This window comes from Colletes gigas, unplaced genomic scaffold (assembly GCF_013123115.1).
Source record: "Colletes gigas isolate AHSC1104 unplaced genomic scaffold, ASM1312311v1 Colletes_gigas_Sc00014, whole genome shotgun sequence".
Lineage (NCBI taxonomy): Eukaryota > Metazoa > Arthropoda > Insecta > Hymenoptera > Colletidae > Colletes > Colletes gigas.
This window is the reverse complement of record NW_025106643.1, coordinates 4,726,976-4,748,236: the sequence shown is the minus strand read 5'-3', so window position 1 is coordinate 4,748,236 and position 21,261 is coordinate 4,726,976. Positions and strand designations below refer to the sequence as shown.

Sequence of the window (21,261 nt, the reverse complement as noted above, 5' to 3'; positions counted from 1 at the left end):
TTTTCTGTCTTTTTATTCTTTTTATTTAATTAGTATTTTTGTTTCTTTTATGCGATACAACGGTCGAACGACGTGAAATTCATCCCGTTATGTTATTTTACCTGTTCCCCATCGATCCGCCGACGTACCCTGTCTGTGTGATCCATTTCCTCTTTCACGCGCGTTCGCCGCCATGTTCCCCGTATCCCTACCGTTCTCCCTCCCCCGTTCCTTTCCCGTAGCCTACCAACTCCGTATCTTTTTCCCGCTGCCTTACCTTTCCACACACGGTCTTCCGATGTTTTTTGAGCAATAAATACTTTCTCCACTGACAACTGCACATTGAATTGACGCACGGGACACACACACACACACACACACGCGCACGCGCATGCATACGCAAACGATTCTCATTCGCTGCCAGCCGCTCGCGTCGACAGGACCCTCGAAGGTCGCCCGTGGCACGCGCCGCGGAGCTCCTTCGCCGATATGAATTCTCCTCACGATAGCCTCGATCGTCGTAACCCCATCCTACGCGTCAGCTAAACGTCTCCAACGTGGCGAGGACCCCTCGTTGGGCTTCGATGTGCGTTGCAGAATTGGCTAGTTTAAACGTACAATGAACCATAGAAAAGAACAACGTGCCGATGGATTATCGAAATTGACGATGTCCGTGTTTCTTTTTTTTTTTTTGTTTTTGATCCCCTTGATAAGATACAATGGCGAACGACGTTTCCAGGGCAAAAAGTATTAATTCGGGTACTGTCGATCCACGAACGGCTCCCGACCACTCTTGTCTGCATCAGTGCTTAAACGTTCCACCCACACCAATATGGCTACATCCACAAAGTTTAATGTTACGCTTTTTAATTAATGATTATCAATTCATATCAATTCAATATCAATGTATTACAATCAGACAATACTCAACAGTGATCGTTATTCATTATATATTACAATAATTAAGAGTGACAACAACATGACGACGGAGGCGTTGAAGCATTACAAGGGAGAGAGTGGCACAACGTGTGATTCTTAGGATGAATGAGAAAGAGTAGAAGGAGGCGCCGTCGATAGTGGACATTTTTGCTACATGTAATACGTAGAGAGATAATGACACGAGGACAAAGGGTCAAGGGATATCGGGGCGGGGGTATTTTTGATGATTATGAAATAGCGACAATGATAGATGACCATCAGCGATGGACGCACGACGATGAGAACGAACGATTAATGGTAAAATGGAACAATGAGCTGGAGACCAAAGAGGGGAAGCACGCACACTCAACACAACCGTCACATCGAGCTGGCCTCGCGCGCGGCCATAGTCTATAGATTAATACCTATCAACTAATACACAGTCTGTCTCCGATTCGCGGATGACTCCTTCCTTTTCTCTTCCGTTTTGAATGCATGTAAGTATAAATAATACGCGCAATGCACGCGCACATACAGTACGACGAACACCGCTCGATCGACCGACGGTGGGCGAGGCCCAGCGTTCACAAACGGACGAGGATTTCGTCGTTGGCGTCGTTTCTGTGCAACAGATCGTCGAAACGTCGAAATCCCGGTCGTCCGTGGGCGATACTGTACGCGCGCTCGTTCTCGGATACTGCATATACATACACACATACTTTTGCGCCGGTATAAAGTGTATATATGTACACATATACATACGACATACCATCCAATGTATATATAATATACCCATATTATTGAATTAATCATCGTTTAATCGTTAATTATCTTATTTATTAAAATTCGTCAGTTCGTAATTCAAAAAATTTCAGCTAGTAGCGGTGGATGGAAATGTTTCTTCGTTAAAAATCGCCGATCCCCGATGATAGCGCGCGGGCATTATCGATCGTTTTCTGTTTTCTTTTCTTTTTTTTTTGTCATTTTTTTTTTCCTTTCTTTACCTTTTAAACACATTTACAAATATATCAGGATCGATCGGTCGATTCGTTCACTCACTTATATCACTAATGTCTATTATTTTTCGTTTCGTTTAAAACCCTAATCCGTGAGGATCGCGGCGTGATCGCGGCCACGATTTGAGCCCCGCGGTTTCCGTTAAATCCTTATCGGTTATCGTTTTGCGTGTTCTGGCTGCCGGCCGGTGTGAGCGCGCATCAATAATTCTATTACAATTAATCGTGATTTTGGTATCTTATGTACAGTTATGCGTGGGGCATGCGTTGTGATTGCCGCCGCACACCTGCCCGCCAGCGACCGTTCCAGAAGACTCTTGTCGCACGTACCTCAAAGAAAAGGAATTAAAAAAAAAAAAATAAAATAAGACGAAATAAAACACACAGTCCCCTCGATTGAAACTCTTCCTCATTAACTTCAATAGCGGTCCGTTGTGCAGTGTTTTCTTCTTGTGTATAATTCGCGTACTAAGCTGAGATAACTGGCTTGCACGAAAACCTGAGACGATCGATTACAAGATAGGCCAGTCCTCTTGGTGCTTCCTTGAGAATACCTAACTCCGGTCGAGTATTCAGCAGGGTAACTCTTGGCGGGCGGGCTTTGTCATATGCTTCATAGAGTTCATGGTACATCAGGGGTTATCCGCCGCCATGATGTTGTGCACTTGCTCGAGCTTGTATGCCAATCTCTGCTTCTGTGAGAACTCGTCCTCCTCGAGGGTAACTATCAGCTGTTCGTTGTATTTACCCGCATACGTGTACAATTCGTAGAGGGCGCAGTTTGTGTTGAACTCCGTCGTGTGTAACTGTAGAAAAATAAACAATTGGTTTATAGATATGTTCGTATTACACGTTCGAAGGGTATGAACTTAGGAGTAGATATACGAACCCTAGACTCTTCGGCAAGCATGGCGTTCATGTCTTGATCAGATATGGCTGGCATGACTTTGATATCTGAGTAGTAACGTTCTACCCACTCTTTGTACACTGGAATGTCCTTTGCGTAAAGTAGCTTAGAACTCGGGGAGTCCTTACCTGAAACATCAAACGGTTATGGTATTGTTAAAGCGTTCCAGTCAAATTTTAAACGAATAAATTATTGTTTAAGTGTTAGTAAACTAGAAATCAATAGTTTTGAGTTGCAAAGAAATTTTGATGCATTAAGTTCGAAAATATTAGAAAATTCTAAGTTTTCCCCGTATTTTCCAATAGAAAAAGTTCAATTAGGGTTTTAATTACACGACAGTCGGTTATTGGAAGCTTTAATAGTAGTGGGGGTAATTCCATTGCATATATCCCTAACACAGACTGTTGCATGAAACGAGGCAATACTGTAATACAGTTACCAAAAAGTATACATCAATTTATAGAACTGCATTACACTTTTAATTTACAGTTTTTTAAGAAAGTGAAAATACTATGACAGAATAAAATTTTGTTTTATAATTGATAAAACTGTTGATTTCTAGACTGATTTCTAATTAACCCTTTTTTGCTTATTTTCATAAATACTCTATACAGGGCGTTTACTATATACTACTATAAAGGCCAAAATAAGACGAAAATCAAGGATACTAATTTGTTGATTGAGGCTTCGTTAAAAAGTTATAGAAACATTTTCGGCCACACGGTATATTTTTTTTTGGTAAAGAATTTTTTTCTCGTAAGTACGTAGGAATTCGGGGGTATGTGTGTTCACCAAAAATGATTGTAATTGGCCTCCACAACAGAAAATAATTTTTCCAAAACGATTTGAATCTTTTTAATTTTGTCGAAAAATTTGTCCACCTTCCTGAATTTTTTTCTCAAAAGTGGGTAGGATTTCGAGGGAATGTCTAATGACCAAAAATGATTGTAATTGACCTCCGCAACAGAAAATAATTTTTCCAAAACGATTTGAAATTTTTTAATTTTATCGAAATATTTCCAATGTTCTCGAATTTTTTTCTCGAAAGTGGGTAGGATTTCGAGAGAATGTCTAATGACCAAAAATGATTGTAATTGACCTCCGCAACAGAAAATAGTATTTCCAAAACGATTTGAACCTTTTTAATTTTGTCGAAAAATTTCCAATGTTCTCGAATTTTTTTCTCGAAAGTGGGTAGGATTTCGAGGGAATGTCTAATGCCCAAAAATGATTGTAATTGACCTCCGCAACAGAAAATAGTTTTTCCAAAACGATTTGAACCTTTTTAATTTTGTCGAAAAATTTCCAATGTTCTCGAATTTTTTTCTCGAAAGTGGGTAGGATTTTGAGGGAATGTCTAATGACCAAAAATGATTGTAATAGACCCCCGCAACAGAAAATAATTTTTCCAAAACGATTTGAACCTTTTTAATTTTGTCGAAAAATTTCCAATGTTCTCGAATTTTTTTCTCGAAAGTGGGTAGGATTTCGAGGGAATGTCTAATGCCCAAAAATGATTGTAATTGACCTCCGCAACAGAAAATAGTTTTTCCAAAACGATTTGAACCTTTTTAATTTTGTCGAAAAATTTCCAATGTTCTCGAATTTTTTTCTCGAAAGTGAGTAGGATTTTGAGGGAATGTCTAATGACCAAAAATGATTGTAATAGACCCCCGCAACAGAAAATAATTTTTCCAAAACGATTTGAACCTTTTTAATTTTGTCGAAAAATTTCCAATGTTCTCGAATTTTTTTCTCGAAAGTGGGTAGGATTTTGAGGGAATGTCTAATGACCAAAAATGATTGTAATAGACCCCCGCAACAGAAAATAATTTTTCCAAAACGATTTGAACCTTTTTAATTTTGTCGAAAAATTTCCAATGTTCTCGAATTTTTTTTCTCGAAAGTGGGTAGGATTTTGAGGGAATGTCTAATGACCAAAAATGATTGTAATAGACCCCCGCAACAGAAAATAATTTTTCCAAAACGATTTGAACCTTTTTAATTTTGTCGAAAAATTTCCAATGTTCTCGAATTTTTTTCTCGAAAGTGGGTAGGATTTTGAGGGAATGTCTAATGACCAAAAATGATTGTAATAGACCCCCGCAACAGAAAATAATTTTTCCAAAACGATTTGAACCTTTTTAATTTTGTCGAAAAATTTCCAATGTTCTCGAATTTTTTTCTCGAAAGTGGGTAGGATTTTGAGGGAATGTCTAATGACCAAAAATGATTGTAATAGACCCCCGCAACAGAAAATAATTTTTCCAAAACGATTTGAACCTTTTTAATTTTGTCGAAAAATTTCCAATGTTCTCGAATTTTTTTCTCGAAAGTGGGTAGGATTTTGAGGGAATGTCTAATGACCAAAAATGATTGTAATAGACCCCCGCAACAGAAAATAATTTTTCCAAAACGATTTGAACCTTTTTAATTTTGTCGAAAAATTTCCAATGTTCTCGAATTTTTTTCTCGAAAGTGGGTAGGATTTCGAGGGTATATCTAATCACCAATAATGATTGTAATTGACCCCCGCAACAGAAAATAATTTTTCCAAAACGATTTGAACCTTTTTAATTTTGTCGAAAAATTTCCAATGTTCTCGAATTTTTTTCTCGAAAGTGGGTAGGATTTTGAGGGAATGTCTAATGACCAAAAATGATTGTAATAGACCCCCGCAACAGAAAATAATTTTTCCAAAACGATTTGAACCTTTTTAATTTTGTCGAAAAATTTCCAATGTTCTCGAATTTTTTTCTCGAAAGTGGGTAGGATTTTGAGGGAATGTCTAATGACCAAAAATGATTGTAATAGACCCCCGCAACAGAAAATAATTTTTCCAAAACGATTTGAACCTTTTTAATTTTGTCGAAAAATTTCCAATGTTCTCGAATTTTTTTCTCGAAAGTGGGTAGGATTTCGAGGGTATATCTAATCACCAATAATGATTGTAATTGACCCCTGCAACCGAAAATAATTTTTTTAGAACGATTTGAAATTTTCTTTTTTTGTCGAAAAATTTAACCACCCCCCTGTCGATTTTTCTTAAAAATTCGTTTTTGATTTTGAGTAATTTTGTTTGATGCCCTATAAAGCAGTTGAAATATATTTACTATTGTAGGAGTTATGGCAGTTTGAACATTGGACCATTTTTATGTGGTTTTTTTAACTTTACGGGGTCAAGGAACAACTTTTTCAATATTGTTAGAATTTCTACATATTCTTCACCAAAATACGCGTAGTTTGCCATTTGAAACATTAAAATCCTCCAATCCGTTCCGAAGTTTTGACGTTTTAAAGATACGCAAGAAATTTTCGAGTAACATTTCTGGCCAGAAATTATATTTTCGGTAATGAATTTTTTTCGCGAAAATGCGTAGGATTCCGTGATTATGTGTAATGACAAAAACTAATTGTAATCGACCCCTGCAACCGAAAATAATTTTTCCAGAACGATTTGAAATTTTTTAATAACTTTTTAACGAAGCCTCAATCAATAAATTGATATTCATGATTTTCGTCTTATTTTGGGCTCTAGAATTTTCATTTAAAACTTTTCCCAGGGATGGCCGTACACCCTGTATACTTATAAGTGTCGATTTATCAATTTTTGCATACCTTGTTTAACTCACTTAAAATTTCGATAATTGCCAGGAAGATCATTTTGAACAACTTTTTCGTATACATTGCAAAAATATTTTTGATACTACACAGTAGGTCACCAGTTAGTACCATCTTGATTCCCATCACTATTATAACACGTAGAGAAATATATTTCATATGAAGTTAAATAGTTTCCAGAGGGGCACATCCTGATGCTATTAGTTTGTTGTAAGTGTACACGTAGAGGACAAATGAAAGTCATTACTGTCTTTTTTAACAGGATAGTACATTCTTCATCACATCAGTCGATGCATTTTTATATTGTCTTTTTAAACCTTAAGATAGGCTTGGATCAAGCTTCAATTAAATTTTTATTACACAACCAATATTATCACTAGTTTACTAGTTAGTGATTGGTTGTAAGTGTTTATCATTCGAATTATGAACATATACTATTTACTATGATCTGTTGTAAATTACTCAACAGGTTGTCCTTGAGAACATATGTCAAAGTCGATTTCACCAACTTCATCAACTTCTTCTATAATAAATAATTACCAGTTTTTTGCATATATCTCGGACACATGAAGTCTTATGGCATATTACATGTATAGGAAACAGTTGTTCAGAATGAAGCCCTCAATTATTATTAACGATTTGAACTTTTTTAATTTTGTCGAAAAATTTGTCCACCTTCCTGAATTTTATTCTCAAAAGTGCGAAGGATTACATATTTCAAAATCCTTAAACCCATTTTTAAAATAATTACCAGAGAATTTCATACCAAGTTTATCGTTATGATATTTATATAAGCAGATTTGTTATATTTCAATGAACACTCACCTAATCTATGATCCGAAGTGGAACAGCTGTCCATGAACGTCTGCGCCACCACGGAGAGACACGAGTCGACGATGTTGGACTTGTGTATATCGAAAATGAAATTCGGATTCTTAATAAGATTAACCCAAAACCTAAGCGGAAGGGAGTTGCTCTTCCATGTGTGGACCACTTCGGGATCAGATATGCCGTGTTGCAGAGCTTGGTCGTCCATGAAATCGAACATGTATTTGATCGCAAGAGGCAGGGCCGAGCCTCGATGGGCAGTGCTGAAGATCGTTTCGAACAGATCGTCGACGAATTTCTGGAGCGTACCCTTCGTTGCCAGTAACCTCGTCAGATAGATCTCCGACACCATCTTGTTGCCGCGATCACCCTCCTTTCGCGCGTCGGAGTCGTGGTGTTTGACGAGGTGCCAACACTTTAGGCCGCCATCGTGGTTTTGATTCAACGGCGACGTGGCGCGCGACAACGGGGGACTGGCCGAACTGAATTTGCTAAGGTTCAGGGTCTCGTATTTGTGCGATTTGTCCGTCTTCTCCGAAAGGATCGACAAATTGTAAATCGACGACTGCTTCGAAACTAAATTGAGCGACGCTCCGTCCGGTACCCTGTAGTGATTTAAAGTGTTTCGCTTCTTCCATTCGCCCTCCGTCTTTGTTGTCGAGTCTTCGTCGTAGAGGATCAATCTTCCTGACGCCCCGGTTCGCCACTCTGTCGTAACAAAGAATTTATCACACACTTTTCGATACAACTACATTCCTTAAAATTTATTTCCTTCCATTCAAATTTCTTACGATCTATTAAAATTTATCTCGTCTTATTCTTTGGTATTACGAGTTATTTACATCTCTAACAATTTATTAAAATATATTTGAAATTTTCAGTGTTTTATCAAAATTTGTTTATTTTCATTCAAACTTACAAATATTGTAATAATTCAGTAAGGTTTATTTTAATTCAAATTCTTGTCAATAATTAAAATTTTGAATTATGATTTCGATAAGAATTTCCTTTTATCAATGTCAAGCACAGACATTTTTTAAATTATGTATTTTAAATCAAATTCATAAATTGTTACAAAATATTATACAAGTTTTGAATTATGATTTCGATAAGAATTTCTTTTTATCAATGTCAAGCACAGACATTTTTTAAATTATGTATTTTAATTCAAATTCATAAATTGTTACAAAATATTATACAAGTTTTGAATTATGATTTCGATAAGAATTTCTTTTTATCAATGTCAAGCACAGACATTTGTTAAATTATGTATTTTAATTCAAATTCATAAATTGTTACAAAATATTATACAAGTTTTGAATTATGATTTCGATAAGAATTTTTTTTTATCAATGTCAAGCACAGACATTTTTTAAATTATGTATTTTACTTCAAATTCATAAATTGTTACAAAATATTATACAAGTTTTGAATTATGATTTCGATAAGAATTTCTTTTTATCAATGTCAAGCACAGACATTTTTTAAATTATGTATTTTACTTCAAATTCATAAATTGTTACAAAATATTATACTAGTTTTGAATTATGATTTCGATAAGAATTTCTTTTTATCAATGTCAAGCACAGACATTTTTTAAATTATGTATTTTAATTGAAATTCATAAATTGTTACGAAATATTATAGAAGTTTTGAATTATGATTTCGATAAGAATTTCTTTTTATCAATGTCAAGCACAGACATTTTTTAAATTATGTATTTTAATTCAAATTCATAAATTGTTACAAAATATTATACAAGTTTTGAATTATGATTTCGATAAGAATTTCTTTTTATCAATGTCAAGCACAGACATTTTTTAAATTATGTATTTTAATTCAAATTCATAAATTGTTACAAAATATTATACTAGTTTTGAATTATGATTTCGATAAGAATTTCTTTTTATCAATGTCAAGCACAGACATTTTTTAAACATTTCCAGCTAAATTTAGTCTCTCTTTGGTAAAATTGATAGCCCCAAAAAGACATAATATAAAAATAAAGCAGTGCAAGACGATTCAGTTATTTAAAAATATAAATTAGTGATGCAGTGTATTTCTTGTTACAAGAAAATTTTTTTTAACTTCATTTTATAGTATGCCACTCACTTAAACGTGTCCAATATAGACAATTAAACGATTTGTATGTTTTGGAAATAATAAGTAATATGCTTGAAATTAAATTGCTACATCATTGTGTTTTATCTGGGATCTGTTAGTTAAAGCTACCAGTAAGACTTATCTGTTAGATCCTGTTTCAGACGGGACAATTAATCCCTAGAATAGTCTCCAGTGAATAGGTAGATTATTAGTAGATAATTAGATTGAATTGTTGAAACGATTAATGGGGTCGTGTTTGAGACACAATCTGGTAGTTAGGCCCTATTATTGATGAGTTGGTGCAAGATAAAACACTGTAATATTGATTTTTGTAATAACAATACTACTTATTATCGAAAAAAGCTTTTCTTAATCTCTGAGGGGACCTGAATTTATATTTTTATTCAGTTGGTTCTTCCTTCACTGCACACTCTTATTTTTATATTTACAAATTACCAATTTTGTTAAGAAGAGTCCAATTTTTGGACCTAAACGTTTAAATTATGAATTATCGAATCAAATATTACTGCCATCTATATTTTCAAATCTGTGAATGTGTCTTTTAGTTAATTTCAATTAATACATCGAATCTAGTTCCTTTTTGTTCAATTGTGTTAATGGTGGTAGCATATATTTTGACACATACTTAACACATTACCGACCGATAGCCTATTAATCGACTTTTTTTACCGGCCAACACTTACCGACCGATAGCGTATTAATCAACTTCTTTACCGACCAACGCTTACCGACCGATAGCCGATTAATCAACCGCTACCGGTCGGTAAAGTGTTAAAAGTTTTACGATGAATTAGTATTTTTACAATACGCTCATAAGTGTTACTATAAATGTGATATACACTCGAAAAAACTAGAATATAACATCCTTGAAATATTTTATGTGGGTATGTTGACCAAAGACAAGAAAAAAAGAAACTTTGAAATGTAAAGTATCATACATATTTGCAACAAAAATAATACTGAAAAATTTATAGACGTTTCTAGAATGTTAAAATGCTATGAAAAATGATTACTTGGTATCCTGTGATTTTTTAGTGCCTTGGAAATGTGAGTCGAACTATGCTTGTGTTTATGGTTCGTTTCTAGGGAATTTTTTTTTTGAGGTTTCTAAATCTTACCAAGATCGAGGTCATCCTTCCTGGGCCTCTGGCTGTATGGCGTGGCTCTGTAGATGGTGTCCAGAGCCTTCTCCTTCACTTGAGATATCGTGTCGCAATCCAGGACCTTAACCGGCACATTTTCCGTATTCGGATCCATGCCCCCCACGAACACCGTTTGTTGCGATATTGACACGTACACCGTCTGCAAGATGAACATCGAATTGCAAAATTCGTTTCGAAGGTGCAGATGCACAGGAATTGTTCGTTCCACGAGAATGTTCTGTCGGTTTCTACGCATGCGATGCTCGAGATGCTTATAAAGAATGGGAAAACTCGTTGATCGAAGGTTTCCTCTGATAATTTATTCCACGCAGCTTGAAATATAAAGTAGCATGATTTCTTAGCCTGCTAAATCAGCTACTTAGCCTGCAGAAATGCTCCCTTCATGCTAAAATTCATTGAAGGATGTTCGCGACTTCTATATAAGCGAAAGTTTGTTCTAGTTCCTTCTTCTTGTGCGTAATATCGAAGCGTAAGAAAGTATATGTTAATCTGCTCTAGAAGTTAAGCTATCATTACATTATTATACTTTTTTATTATATTATGTTCAACAGTTATTTTACTTTTATGTTATTATTATTATCCAATAAAATACTTTCATTTAACATTGATTAATAAATCACAAATATTTCACAAAATGACAAATATTTGCTTTTTTCTTCAAACATAGACACTATTTTCTGAATTCGTTTATTTAACTTGTTCAAGTAACTTCTCAAAATTGACCATAAAAATAAGTAAAAATGGAAGAAAAATACAAAAAATGGCGGTAATTCATTTCTTTATCGATCATCGAATTAAATCAAACAAAATTATATAAATATTTAATAATTAGTACGAGAGTTTTGTTCTAAACATTTATTCTTAAAACAGGCTTTCTCCAAATAATATTTCTTATATTCAACGAGAGAAATATTAAATAAAAAATAATTTAATCTTGAACGAATTGCAATAAATACGACAAAAATGTTTTGTCTAATATAAATTCTTTTCTTTTTCCAAAATGGGGGATGTTTCCCAAAATGTTTGGAAATTACTGCTACAACGAGCGAATAAGAAATCGACAGAACTTTCCCACGGGCTTAAGGGGTCTGGTAACTCTAGAATATTGAAAAATTCGATTTTTTTTTTTTTGGCTTAAATAATAGTTTGAAGCCTTAAAAACATTATGCGAAAGGTCTCAGTGTCGGAACAATGTTTTTGCTGAAAATTTAGAGCCTCAAACGATGACGTGTATCTGCGTCCTGTAGCTCGTTAAATGCATTTTCCTCGTAACTATGTTTTACAAAACGGTGTGCAGCATTACCCCAGTTCTAATTAATCAATTGCTTTGAAAATTTACAGTTATCTTTACTATTATATTTATTAGGCATTGACGATCCGTTTTTTTCAATATTGTCAAATAATTCTGCAAAATATTCGTAATAAGAACTCGTTTTTGTGTTAAAATTCGATTTTAAGTTTCAAATATCTGCCACATTGTTCATTTTTATATAAATTGAAATGTCTCATCGTCAATGCCTAGGACATTTATCATAGTTAATGGAATATTTCGGTTTTTGTTGTACATAACAACCATTTTACCACAATCCTGCACACCAGCTGGGCATCAAAACAAGAAGTGGCTCGGGAACATGGCGCTGTGTAGGCTTAATCATAAATATTTTTTAAACATTGCCAAGGGTTTTTTTCAACATTTGTTATACCTAAATACAGTGCAGAGTTTCAGGATAATTGAATGCTTACTTTATCTTCAGTATTGCTTAAAAAAATGCCTCGTTTTCCATACCGCTAGAGGTACCAGACCCCTTAAAACACACTATGTCTTAGAATGAGCGTTCTTACCATAGGCTTGAAGTCGATGGACTGTCTGATCAGTTTCTCCTCCGACAAGGAGTACCGTGCTTCAGACGTGATGGCGTCAACGGGACCCTTATCAACCTGTTGTTTCACCGCGCGAAACAACACGTATAATGGTTCTCCGGCGCATTCTCGCATGAATTTGTACAAAAGGAAGGTGAACCAGGCTGACAACATCTTTTCAGCGACACTTTCCGTTCTGAAATGCGTTTCGAGCAATTAATTTTCGTGGACAAATATTGCAAAAAAAAAGGAAGACCAGTCGTGGTTGAAGCTACCTTTGAATACAAAATAACCAATTTCTTAAAATAAATTCAATCGATCTCTGTCTTTCGTGAAAATTAATAAAACTTTGATAAAAGAATGCATTATAAATGCATAGTTTGGCATTAATAGAATACTATGGTTCCTAAAAGAAATGTTGGAGTGAAGAACATCTAAAATAATATTTTTGTTGCACAATATACAGTAAAACAACATCTTTTCAGCGACACTTTCCGTTCTGAAATGTGTTTCGAGCAATTAATTTTCGTGGGCAAATATTGCAAAAAGAAAAGGAAGACCAGTCGTGGTTGAGGCTACATTTCAATACAAAATAACCAATTTCTTAAAATAGATTCAATCGATCTCTGTCTTTCGTGAAAATTAATAAAACTTTGATAAAAGAAATCATTATAAATGCATAGTTTGGCATTAATGGAATACGATGGTTCCTAAAAGAAACGTTGGAGTGAAGAACATCTAAAATAATATTTTTGTTGCACAATATACAGTAAAACAACATCTTTTCAGCGACACCTTCCGTTCTGAAATGTGTTTCGAGCAATGAATTTTCGTGGGCAAGTATTGCAAAAAGAAAAGGAAGACCAGTCGTGGTTGAGGCTACATTTGAATACAAAATAACCAATTTCTTAACACATTACCGACCGATAGCCTGTTAATCGACTGTTTTACCGACCAACGCTTACCGGCGGAGAGCCTATCAATCAACTGTTTTACCGGCCAACGCTTACCGACCGATAGCCGATTTATCAACCGTTACCGGTCGGTAAAGTGTTAAAATAAATTCAATTGATCTCTGTCTTTCGTGAAAATTAATAAAACTTTGATAAAAGAAAGCATTATAAATGCATAGTTTGGCATTAATGGAATACTATGGTTCCTAAAAGAAACGTTGGAGTGAAGAACATCTAAAATAATATTTTTGTTGCACAATATACGGTAAATATTCGATATATGCCTGAACTGATCTATTCAGTATAAACATCCGGTGTTCATCCCCACCACTGAGGGGAAATTGTCCTTTTCAATGTTCGATAGTCGACTGTGTGATCTTTATAATTAGAATCGATCTATCTACTCCATAAACGCTTGGTTTGGAATCCCAATTTTCGTGCATGTATCCAACTTTTATTATATCACATTTGCGATGAAACATGGAAGTCGTGAATTCGTAGAATATTTGTTATTAAATTAAAATTGCAATACAGATGTTTAAATTTAATTCTGTCAAATAATAAATGATATTCACCACTGTCCACTTAGATGCTAAAAAGAATTCTTCGAGACGTGGAATATTTAATTATTTTGCAGCGTGCTACGCCAATGGTCATCAACCTATGCCCCCTGAGTCAAGCAGTGACCCACGATGCTGTAAGAACTGACCCATGAACTGTTCAACGGTACAAGAATCTCTAATCTAATCTGAATCTATCGCGTTTGCTTCGTTGTCGGCGTTAGGATCGAGCTACAAACGTCAGCACAGATTTTCACAATTGAAATATCTCATTACTGATTTCAAGCTTCTTAAGAGAAGGGGGAGGTACGGTCAAACATAAAATTGGAAAATTTTAATTTAAATTTGTATGAAAATATCGAAGATATGTCTTCTTACATTTGCTAATTTTGTATAGTTTTATAGGTTGTAGCTATAGTCATGTAAGTTAAAATGGATGACCAGGGCGCAGTTTTGAAAACTAAGGATATTGTATAATGTGTAGTTTTAACTTTCGTAATTATTTTCTCATTTTAATTTACGAACACATTAAAAGCTAATTTTTCAGAGAATTAAATTAAAAAAGAATAATTGAAAAATATTAATTATATTGCATTATAATACCTAACATTTTTATTATTGTCCAATTGTAATTTGAAAATTATAAATTACAACAAAATGACTGCTATTTAAAATTAAAAATTTCATTTTTACCATGTTTCTTGTTCTTTTGTTTACTATAATATGAAAATAAATAGTATGCCCAAAAATGTATTATTCTCATTTATATACACTTTGAGAAATATTAACACTTTACCGACCGATAGCCTATTAATCGACTGTTTTACCGGCCGACGTTTACCGACCGATAGCCGATTAATCAACCGCTACCGGTCGGTAAAGTGTTAAATAGTTTACGTGTTATAAAATTCGAAAAATGCTTCAACTTTTCAGTATTTAGACTCGTATACTACCCTAAACAATTATTGTTTCCTTATTATGCACAAATGTAACACAAAAACTTTTCTTTCCTATCATTTATGAAAAAGGTCATTTTTAAACAAAGTTTCTCTCTGATCAAAGTTTAAGTTATTCTCAAGTAGAAAAAAACATTTGCACAGAGTTTAAACAAAATCCATTCCCCACCTATAGGTCAAGATAGATATTGAAACTCACCGTCTGAGGAACAATTTCGGATGACTTTTCCCTTCTGTGCACTTCTCTATCAGCTCCGCGAGAAGCGTCTTGAGGATATCCGTGCAATACTCCATCTTGCTTTGAAGCGTGACCATGATGAGACTGGCTACGTTGACCCTGTCCCTCATCGAGAAGTATCGATTACTCTCCAGGGTCCGTACGAACAGAAGCAGAAAAGTTTTGTTCATTATTAGTTGGCCGAACAGACGCAGGCCTTTCTCCTTGCGCACCAGTTCCGGTCGGTCCCATTGTAACACCGGGCTATTGTCGTCGCTGGGGAACAATATCATCATTGCGTAAGTGCGATAATCGAGGAACGGTATGCCGCCGCTGGTCAGATCACCGGTTAAGTCGGTCATTTCTGTTTGCAGCTCGGCGAAAGCCTCTTTGCACTCAGCGGCGACGCGTAGCTCCAGAATGTCCATTTGCTCTTGCATGTTCTTCAATACGCGATTGCTCTCGGTGGATTTGCGACGATAAGCGATGAGGAAGGCGATGAACACGAATACCAGGATAACGATGGCGGCGATCACGCCGATTAGGGCTGGTTTCGACGGTCCGTTGAGACCAGCCGGCAGTTCGTAGCTTAATTTCCCTATATTATAACGAAGCGTGCCACCGACGATCACTATGACGTCGGGTAATTCCTGCTTGTTGGGCAGACCCTCCGAGTCAATAGCGGGCGGCTGTGTGAGAGGTGGTCTGCAGGTGAGCTGCTGTCTCGAGAGCGAAGTGACGTTGCAGAACGCGTTTCCTATCTGCACGGTGACGTCGGACTCCTGACAGGCGCGATCGATGTGCAGCCCGTTGATGGTCAAATACTCGCTCTTGTAGTATTTGATTTCCTCGCCGAATTGTTCGTAGATCGGATTCGGGTAGAGCAAGAAGCTATTGAACCCGCTCTGCGAGAGATTCTGCACGCCCGTTACGTTGTCCATGCGGAATCCGTACTCCAACGGTAACGGTTTCTCACCGTCCAACACTACGTCGTCGGGGACCTCGATGGTCGGCGACTTGCAGACCATGGTCTCTTGGCTGTGCACCTTGCACTGAGAAACGAACATCTTCTTGTCGTAGTACACGTACATCTGTGGCCTCTGTATACAGTCGAGGTTCTTCCCCGTCACCAACATTTTTATGCCGCCCGCCGGTATGCCTTTGGGGATCTTCATCTGGCTCGCCACGCCGCTCTCCACGCTCTCGATCGTCGGATCGTCCACGTACTTGAAATACCCGTCGTAGATCCGGAACGCACCGTCGAACGTCATCTTCACCTGGCCGTTCCTCTTCCGGTCGCTGGCGCTGGTCACGCAGAGGGTGTAGTTCGTATCCGCGTTGATGATGGAGCACGGTAGCTCGTCGATAAAGGCCTCGATGGTGCTGCCGGCGTTCATATATTTCCCGGTGATGCTTATGGTCGTACCGCCGCTCACCGGACCGTACTCCGGAGATATGGAGAGTATCTTCGGGTCCACGAACTCGAAGTTGTACTCGGACTGACCTCTGAAGTCCTCGATCTCCACGATCACCGGACCACGTTTGCCCTCGATCGTGCCTGGCCCGTCCACGCGGCAGACGATCTGCTTCGTTCGCATGTACAGTTCCTCGTAAGGCAGGCATCGCATCCCTCCGACCATAACGCCCTTGTAGATGTCCTGAAATTATCAGATTTTTATATTTTCCATGGTATATATGGCTAATTTAAAAAATGAACACTATTATTCTACACTCTTGTAAAATTGACCTTGGACAGTTCTCTCAAGGTCAAATTTGTATATAATCGCTACGTATTCTACCGACCACACGGAACAAAGTTGAAAAAGGAACTTGAGAGAATGCTTGATTTGTTGACCTTGAAAAAATTAGTCAAGGTCAACTTTTTTTTTTCAACAGTTTTTCATCGATCCATATAATTTTCTAACGCCCTGAATAAATGTTTATAGGACGAACATCAGAGAAATGGAAAGGTAGATGTCCTGGAATTATCAGATTTTTATACTTTCCATGGTATATATGGCTAGTTTTAAAAATGAACACTATTATTCTACACTCTTGTAAAATTGACCTTGGACAGTTCTCTCAAGGTCAAATTTGTATATAATCGCTACGTATTCTACCGATCAAACGGAACAAAGTTGAAAAAAGGAACTTGAGAGAACGCTTGATTTGTTGACCTTGAAAAAATTAGTCAAGGTCAACTTTTTTTTTTCAACAGTTTTTCATCGATCCATATAATATTCTAACGCCCTGAATAAATGTTTATAGGACGAACATCAGAGAAATGGAAAGGTAGATGTCGTGAAATTATCAGATTTTTATACTTTCCATGGTATATATGGCTAATTTAAAAAATGAACACTATTATTCTACACTCTTGTAAAATTGACCTTGGACAGTTCTCTCAAGGTCAAATTTGTATATAATCGCTACGTATTCTACCGATCACATGGAACAAAGTTGAAAAAAGGAACTTGAGAGAATGCTTGATTTGTTGACCTTGAAAAAATTAGTCAAGGTCAACTTTTTTTTTTCGAACAGTTTTTCATCGATCCATATAATTTTCTAACGCCCTGAATAAATGTTTATAGGACGAACATCAGAGAAATGGAAAGGTTCGAGGTGGTGCGTCTTACCGAGAATGTTTTACCCAGGTTGATGCCGCGTATGGTGACGTTGGTGTTACCTTCCCATGGACCCATCACAGGCTCGAACATGTGTATCTCGGGATTGGGGCAGGTTTCGTTGCTGTTGAGCCAAATGCCGGTGCCGTTGTCGCAGTGCTTCTTTACCTCGCACCTGTCCGAGCTCTGGCACCATCCGCAATTGTACTTGGTCGCGAGCGCCAGACACATCCCGCAATTGTCTGCCATGTCGCGGCACCTGTATATGACCAGGTGGATGTTGTGCGGATTGTCCAAGGGCTTCGAGCCGCCCCAGATCACCGCGAAGGGCACGGTGATGTTCGGGGCCCGTGACGTGTACGAGAACTCGTAGTCCTCGCAGTAAATCGTGTCCCCCAATAACCGAGCGTTCACGCTGGTCACTCGGCCCTCTATGTTGAACTGACAGACGAACCGGGTCTGCACGATGAATTGCTGGAAAAAAAAGTTTCACGGAGGTTAGACGTCGATCATCCCGCGAGCTGTCCGCTCGTCTGTTCCGTGACAATGATCCTCAATGAAAGGCTCGCTAACGACACGCGAGAACGTTAGGTATCGATGCTAAAGACGTTGGCGGGATTCTACGTCGGCGTTCTTACCCCGATGATGTGAACTTTGACACGGATGGACTGCTTGATGCCGGAAGACACTAGGATTTCCGCGGACTCGGTGGCATTCAAGGTGGGACAGAACGCTGGCCCGCTTCTGTAACTTGGTCCCGTTCTCTGAAAAATTCAAAGTCCTGCGTCACCAAATGGCACTTCCTGGTTGACGATGTAAACGTTCAGCGAACTATTTTGTCGCAGGTTGTTCATTTGCAAATTTTACGTCTATGTAATATCTCGAAAACGATGCATTTTTTTTAAGCTTATTCGAAGGGTGATCTTTTTAAAATGGAAATTTGTATTTTTATTTACAGATTTTTATTCTATTCAAGAATAGAACAAACTTTCAAATTTTCTGTTACAAAAATATTTTTAAGGAAATAACAAATTTGTTTACTTATGAAACTTCTTTATATTTTGGGGGATTGAATGATAGCAAATCAATAACAATTACACATGAGGAGTCAATTTCACGACAGATTGCTTATTGCTTAGCATAAAATGGAGAGCATTTTGAAAACATGTCATGTAGATAAAAGCACTGTGGTTTTTCAAAATTTCGTTTATGTTTTGGAGATGTAAGCAACTATTGTGATTCTTTAAGTAGTAAAAAAATCAGGTGAAAAAGCGATATTGTTATTTATCAGCATTCAGTCATAAAAAAAATGAAGAAGTTTCATAAATTAACAAGTTTTTCTATTTTATAAATATCCTTGTAAGATAAAATTTGATAAAACAATATTTCATATAAAATTTCTATAAATAAAAATATAATAATAGGTTTCTATTTAAAAAACAAGGATGCCCTTCAAATGACCTTAAAATCGTGCAGCAAATAAAAAATAAATAAAATCGTTGTATTTCCCCCTCGAAACCGAGTAACTTTTGTATTTTACATTTTTAGATTTAAAGTTTTCAAATGGACACCCTGTAGACATCGAACGAAACTGTTCAAATATTCAATTAATTACCAAATAACAGGAATTTGTTTTACTGTTGTTTTTACTGTTCCAAGAAACAGTTATAAAATAAAGTGTATTCATTAAAATTTTTAAGAAAAGTTGAGTAAAAATTACACTTGCTTGACCAAACTATAGTAAATTTTTACAGTATTAGGCTGTTATTTGCAAAAAAATTAAATATCATATACACGTAAAATGTTAATATTATCTGTAACTTAAGAGAAAGAAATCATAAATTAATTTGAATATTAATAAAAGTATTTTGGAAAATATTTTACCCCTAAAACAAAACTTTGTGCATACGTGTAATTAAATTCTTTTTATAGTTCGTAGAATTTCCCTGCTATTGTTAGTAAAATAATATGGTCATAAAAAAATTATAATTTGCTTTCTCCTTCACGTTTATTTCGCTTTCAATTCTTTCATAATTCTAATTTTAAAAAATTTCTAAACAAGTAAAATATCTGTTAAAAGATGTATGTATTCCTTTCGAATTTATTTTAATCGAACAAAAAATAATTGTTAAAACAAAACTGTTAAAATAGAGTTAAAGTGTAAATATAAATTATTAACTTGAAATAGAAAAGAAATGGTGTAAAAGGTAAAAGTCCACAAAAATAATTTGTGTTATTAAAGTGAACAATTAGATTCCTAGAATAACTATTTCAGAATGTTCTGCGATGATAAAGTCATAAACTGAAAGTCCACGTGTTAAATTTAAGAAAACTTGTCTAATTAATGGATTTCTAAAGTAATCATTCGGAAAATCGCTTTGAAAGTGCAAGAAGTGTCTAAGAAAATGGCGGAACTACGAAACCATCGCTTCGAGCGAGCAACAGCTAAGGTGGTCGGTAAAAATTTAAGCGTTCGCAAGAGTACTTAAAACAGTACATTTTCCATTTTTGCGCGCGAACATAAGTTAGTGAACGAGGTACTAGTTGTAGGTTAGTTGTTACTCCCCTGTAACAGCTGTTTTATGGTTTCTCGGTTTTACTAGACCTTTCACAGACTTACCGAACTATTTTCTGATTAATTACTTCGTAAACAAACCCTCGTACGAAGAAGACGTGAGTGACATATATTAATTATCTAGGCGTGTTGCACCTGCCACGTCGTTCTGAACTTTAGCTGTGTTTATTGCAACTTTCTCACCGAGTATCGATTACATAGTGTTTCTTGATTCTTTATGGTGTGCAAATGTACATATGTCAGGTAAACCATTTTCTGTTCCAGCAAGTACCAAAATTGTCATTTTTGAAAATTGTCCTACATAGAGGTATTTAAAAAAATTGTAGTTTTCAGACTCAGAAGAGCAGACTTTGCCTGCTTATCTAGTTAAACCTTTCACTAATCAATTTTTCTTGATTTTGATATGTTCCTTGCAATTAATATTAGTGTCTCAAAAAATAAAATAATTTCGAATACAGGGTGTCCCGTAAATAGTGTAAGAACCGGAAATGGGGGGTAGCTGAGACGATCATATTGAGAATGATCATATTGAATTTAGCGTTCCATCGTTTTGAAAGTAGTTCTATTCCTCTGCAATACTATACTAATTCTTTAGCAACAAAAAATCTGCACGTTTGCGTATGATGTCACGATCGTTGAATCACCTTCTTTGCAAAAAGTGCGCCATTGCTCGATAGACAGTCGAATTGAACATAGTCTGGACTAGACACTAAGTGAATTCTAGATCAAAATATAGAATTATAACTCCGTTTTCAATAATATGATAAAAGTAATGAAACTCTTCGTTCTTTACCAATAAATACTAATAAACGAAATGAACAATGGAAATGCAAACAAATATACAATATACGTATAACGATATGGATATTCTATGTAAGAAATTGAATTGAAAATACAAAACATAAGAAAAATTGTTTTAAAAAATTTGATTAACGCGCCTGACCATAACTCCTTATTTCT

General features: G+C 36.0%; 1 protein-coding gene across 6 annotated transcripts in view; it reads right to left on the bottom strand.

Annotated features, from left to right (window-relative positions):
• Positions 1–7: 7 nt before the first annotated feature.
• Positions 8–21,261, bottom strand: part of LOC122399682 (plexin-A4) — an 817,700-nt gene continuing 796,446 nt past the window's right edge. For all 6 annotated transcript variants that reach the window (XM_043400546.1, XM_043400548.1, XM_043400547.1 and 3 more), the window contains 8 exons: positions 18,365–18,490; positions 17,739–18,200; positions 15,085–16,760; positions 12,399–12,612; positions 10,512–10,695; positions 7,267–7,977; positions 2,803–2,948; positions 8–2,719 (listed from right to left, as the gene is read on the bottom strand). In XM_043400546.1, coding sequence (XP_043256481.1) covers positions 2,546–2,719; positions 2,803–2,948; positions 7,267–7,977; positions 10,512–10,695; positions 12,399–12,612; positions 15,085–16,760; positions 17,739–18,200; positions 18,365–18,490 — 3,693 coding nt within the window. In that variant the 3' untranslated portion in view covers positions 8–2,545. The remainder of the gene's footprint in view (positions 2,720–2,802; positions 2,949–7,266; positions 7,978–10,511; positions 10,696–12,398; positions 12,613–15,084; positions 16,761–17,738; positions 18,201–18,364; positions 18,491–21,261) is intronic.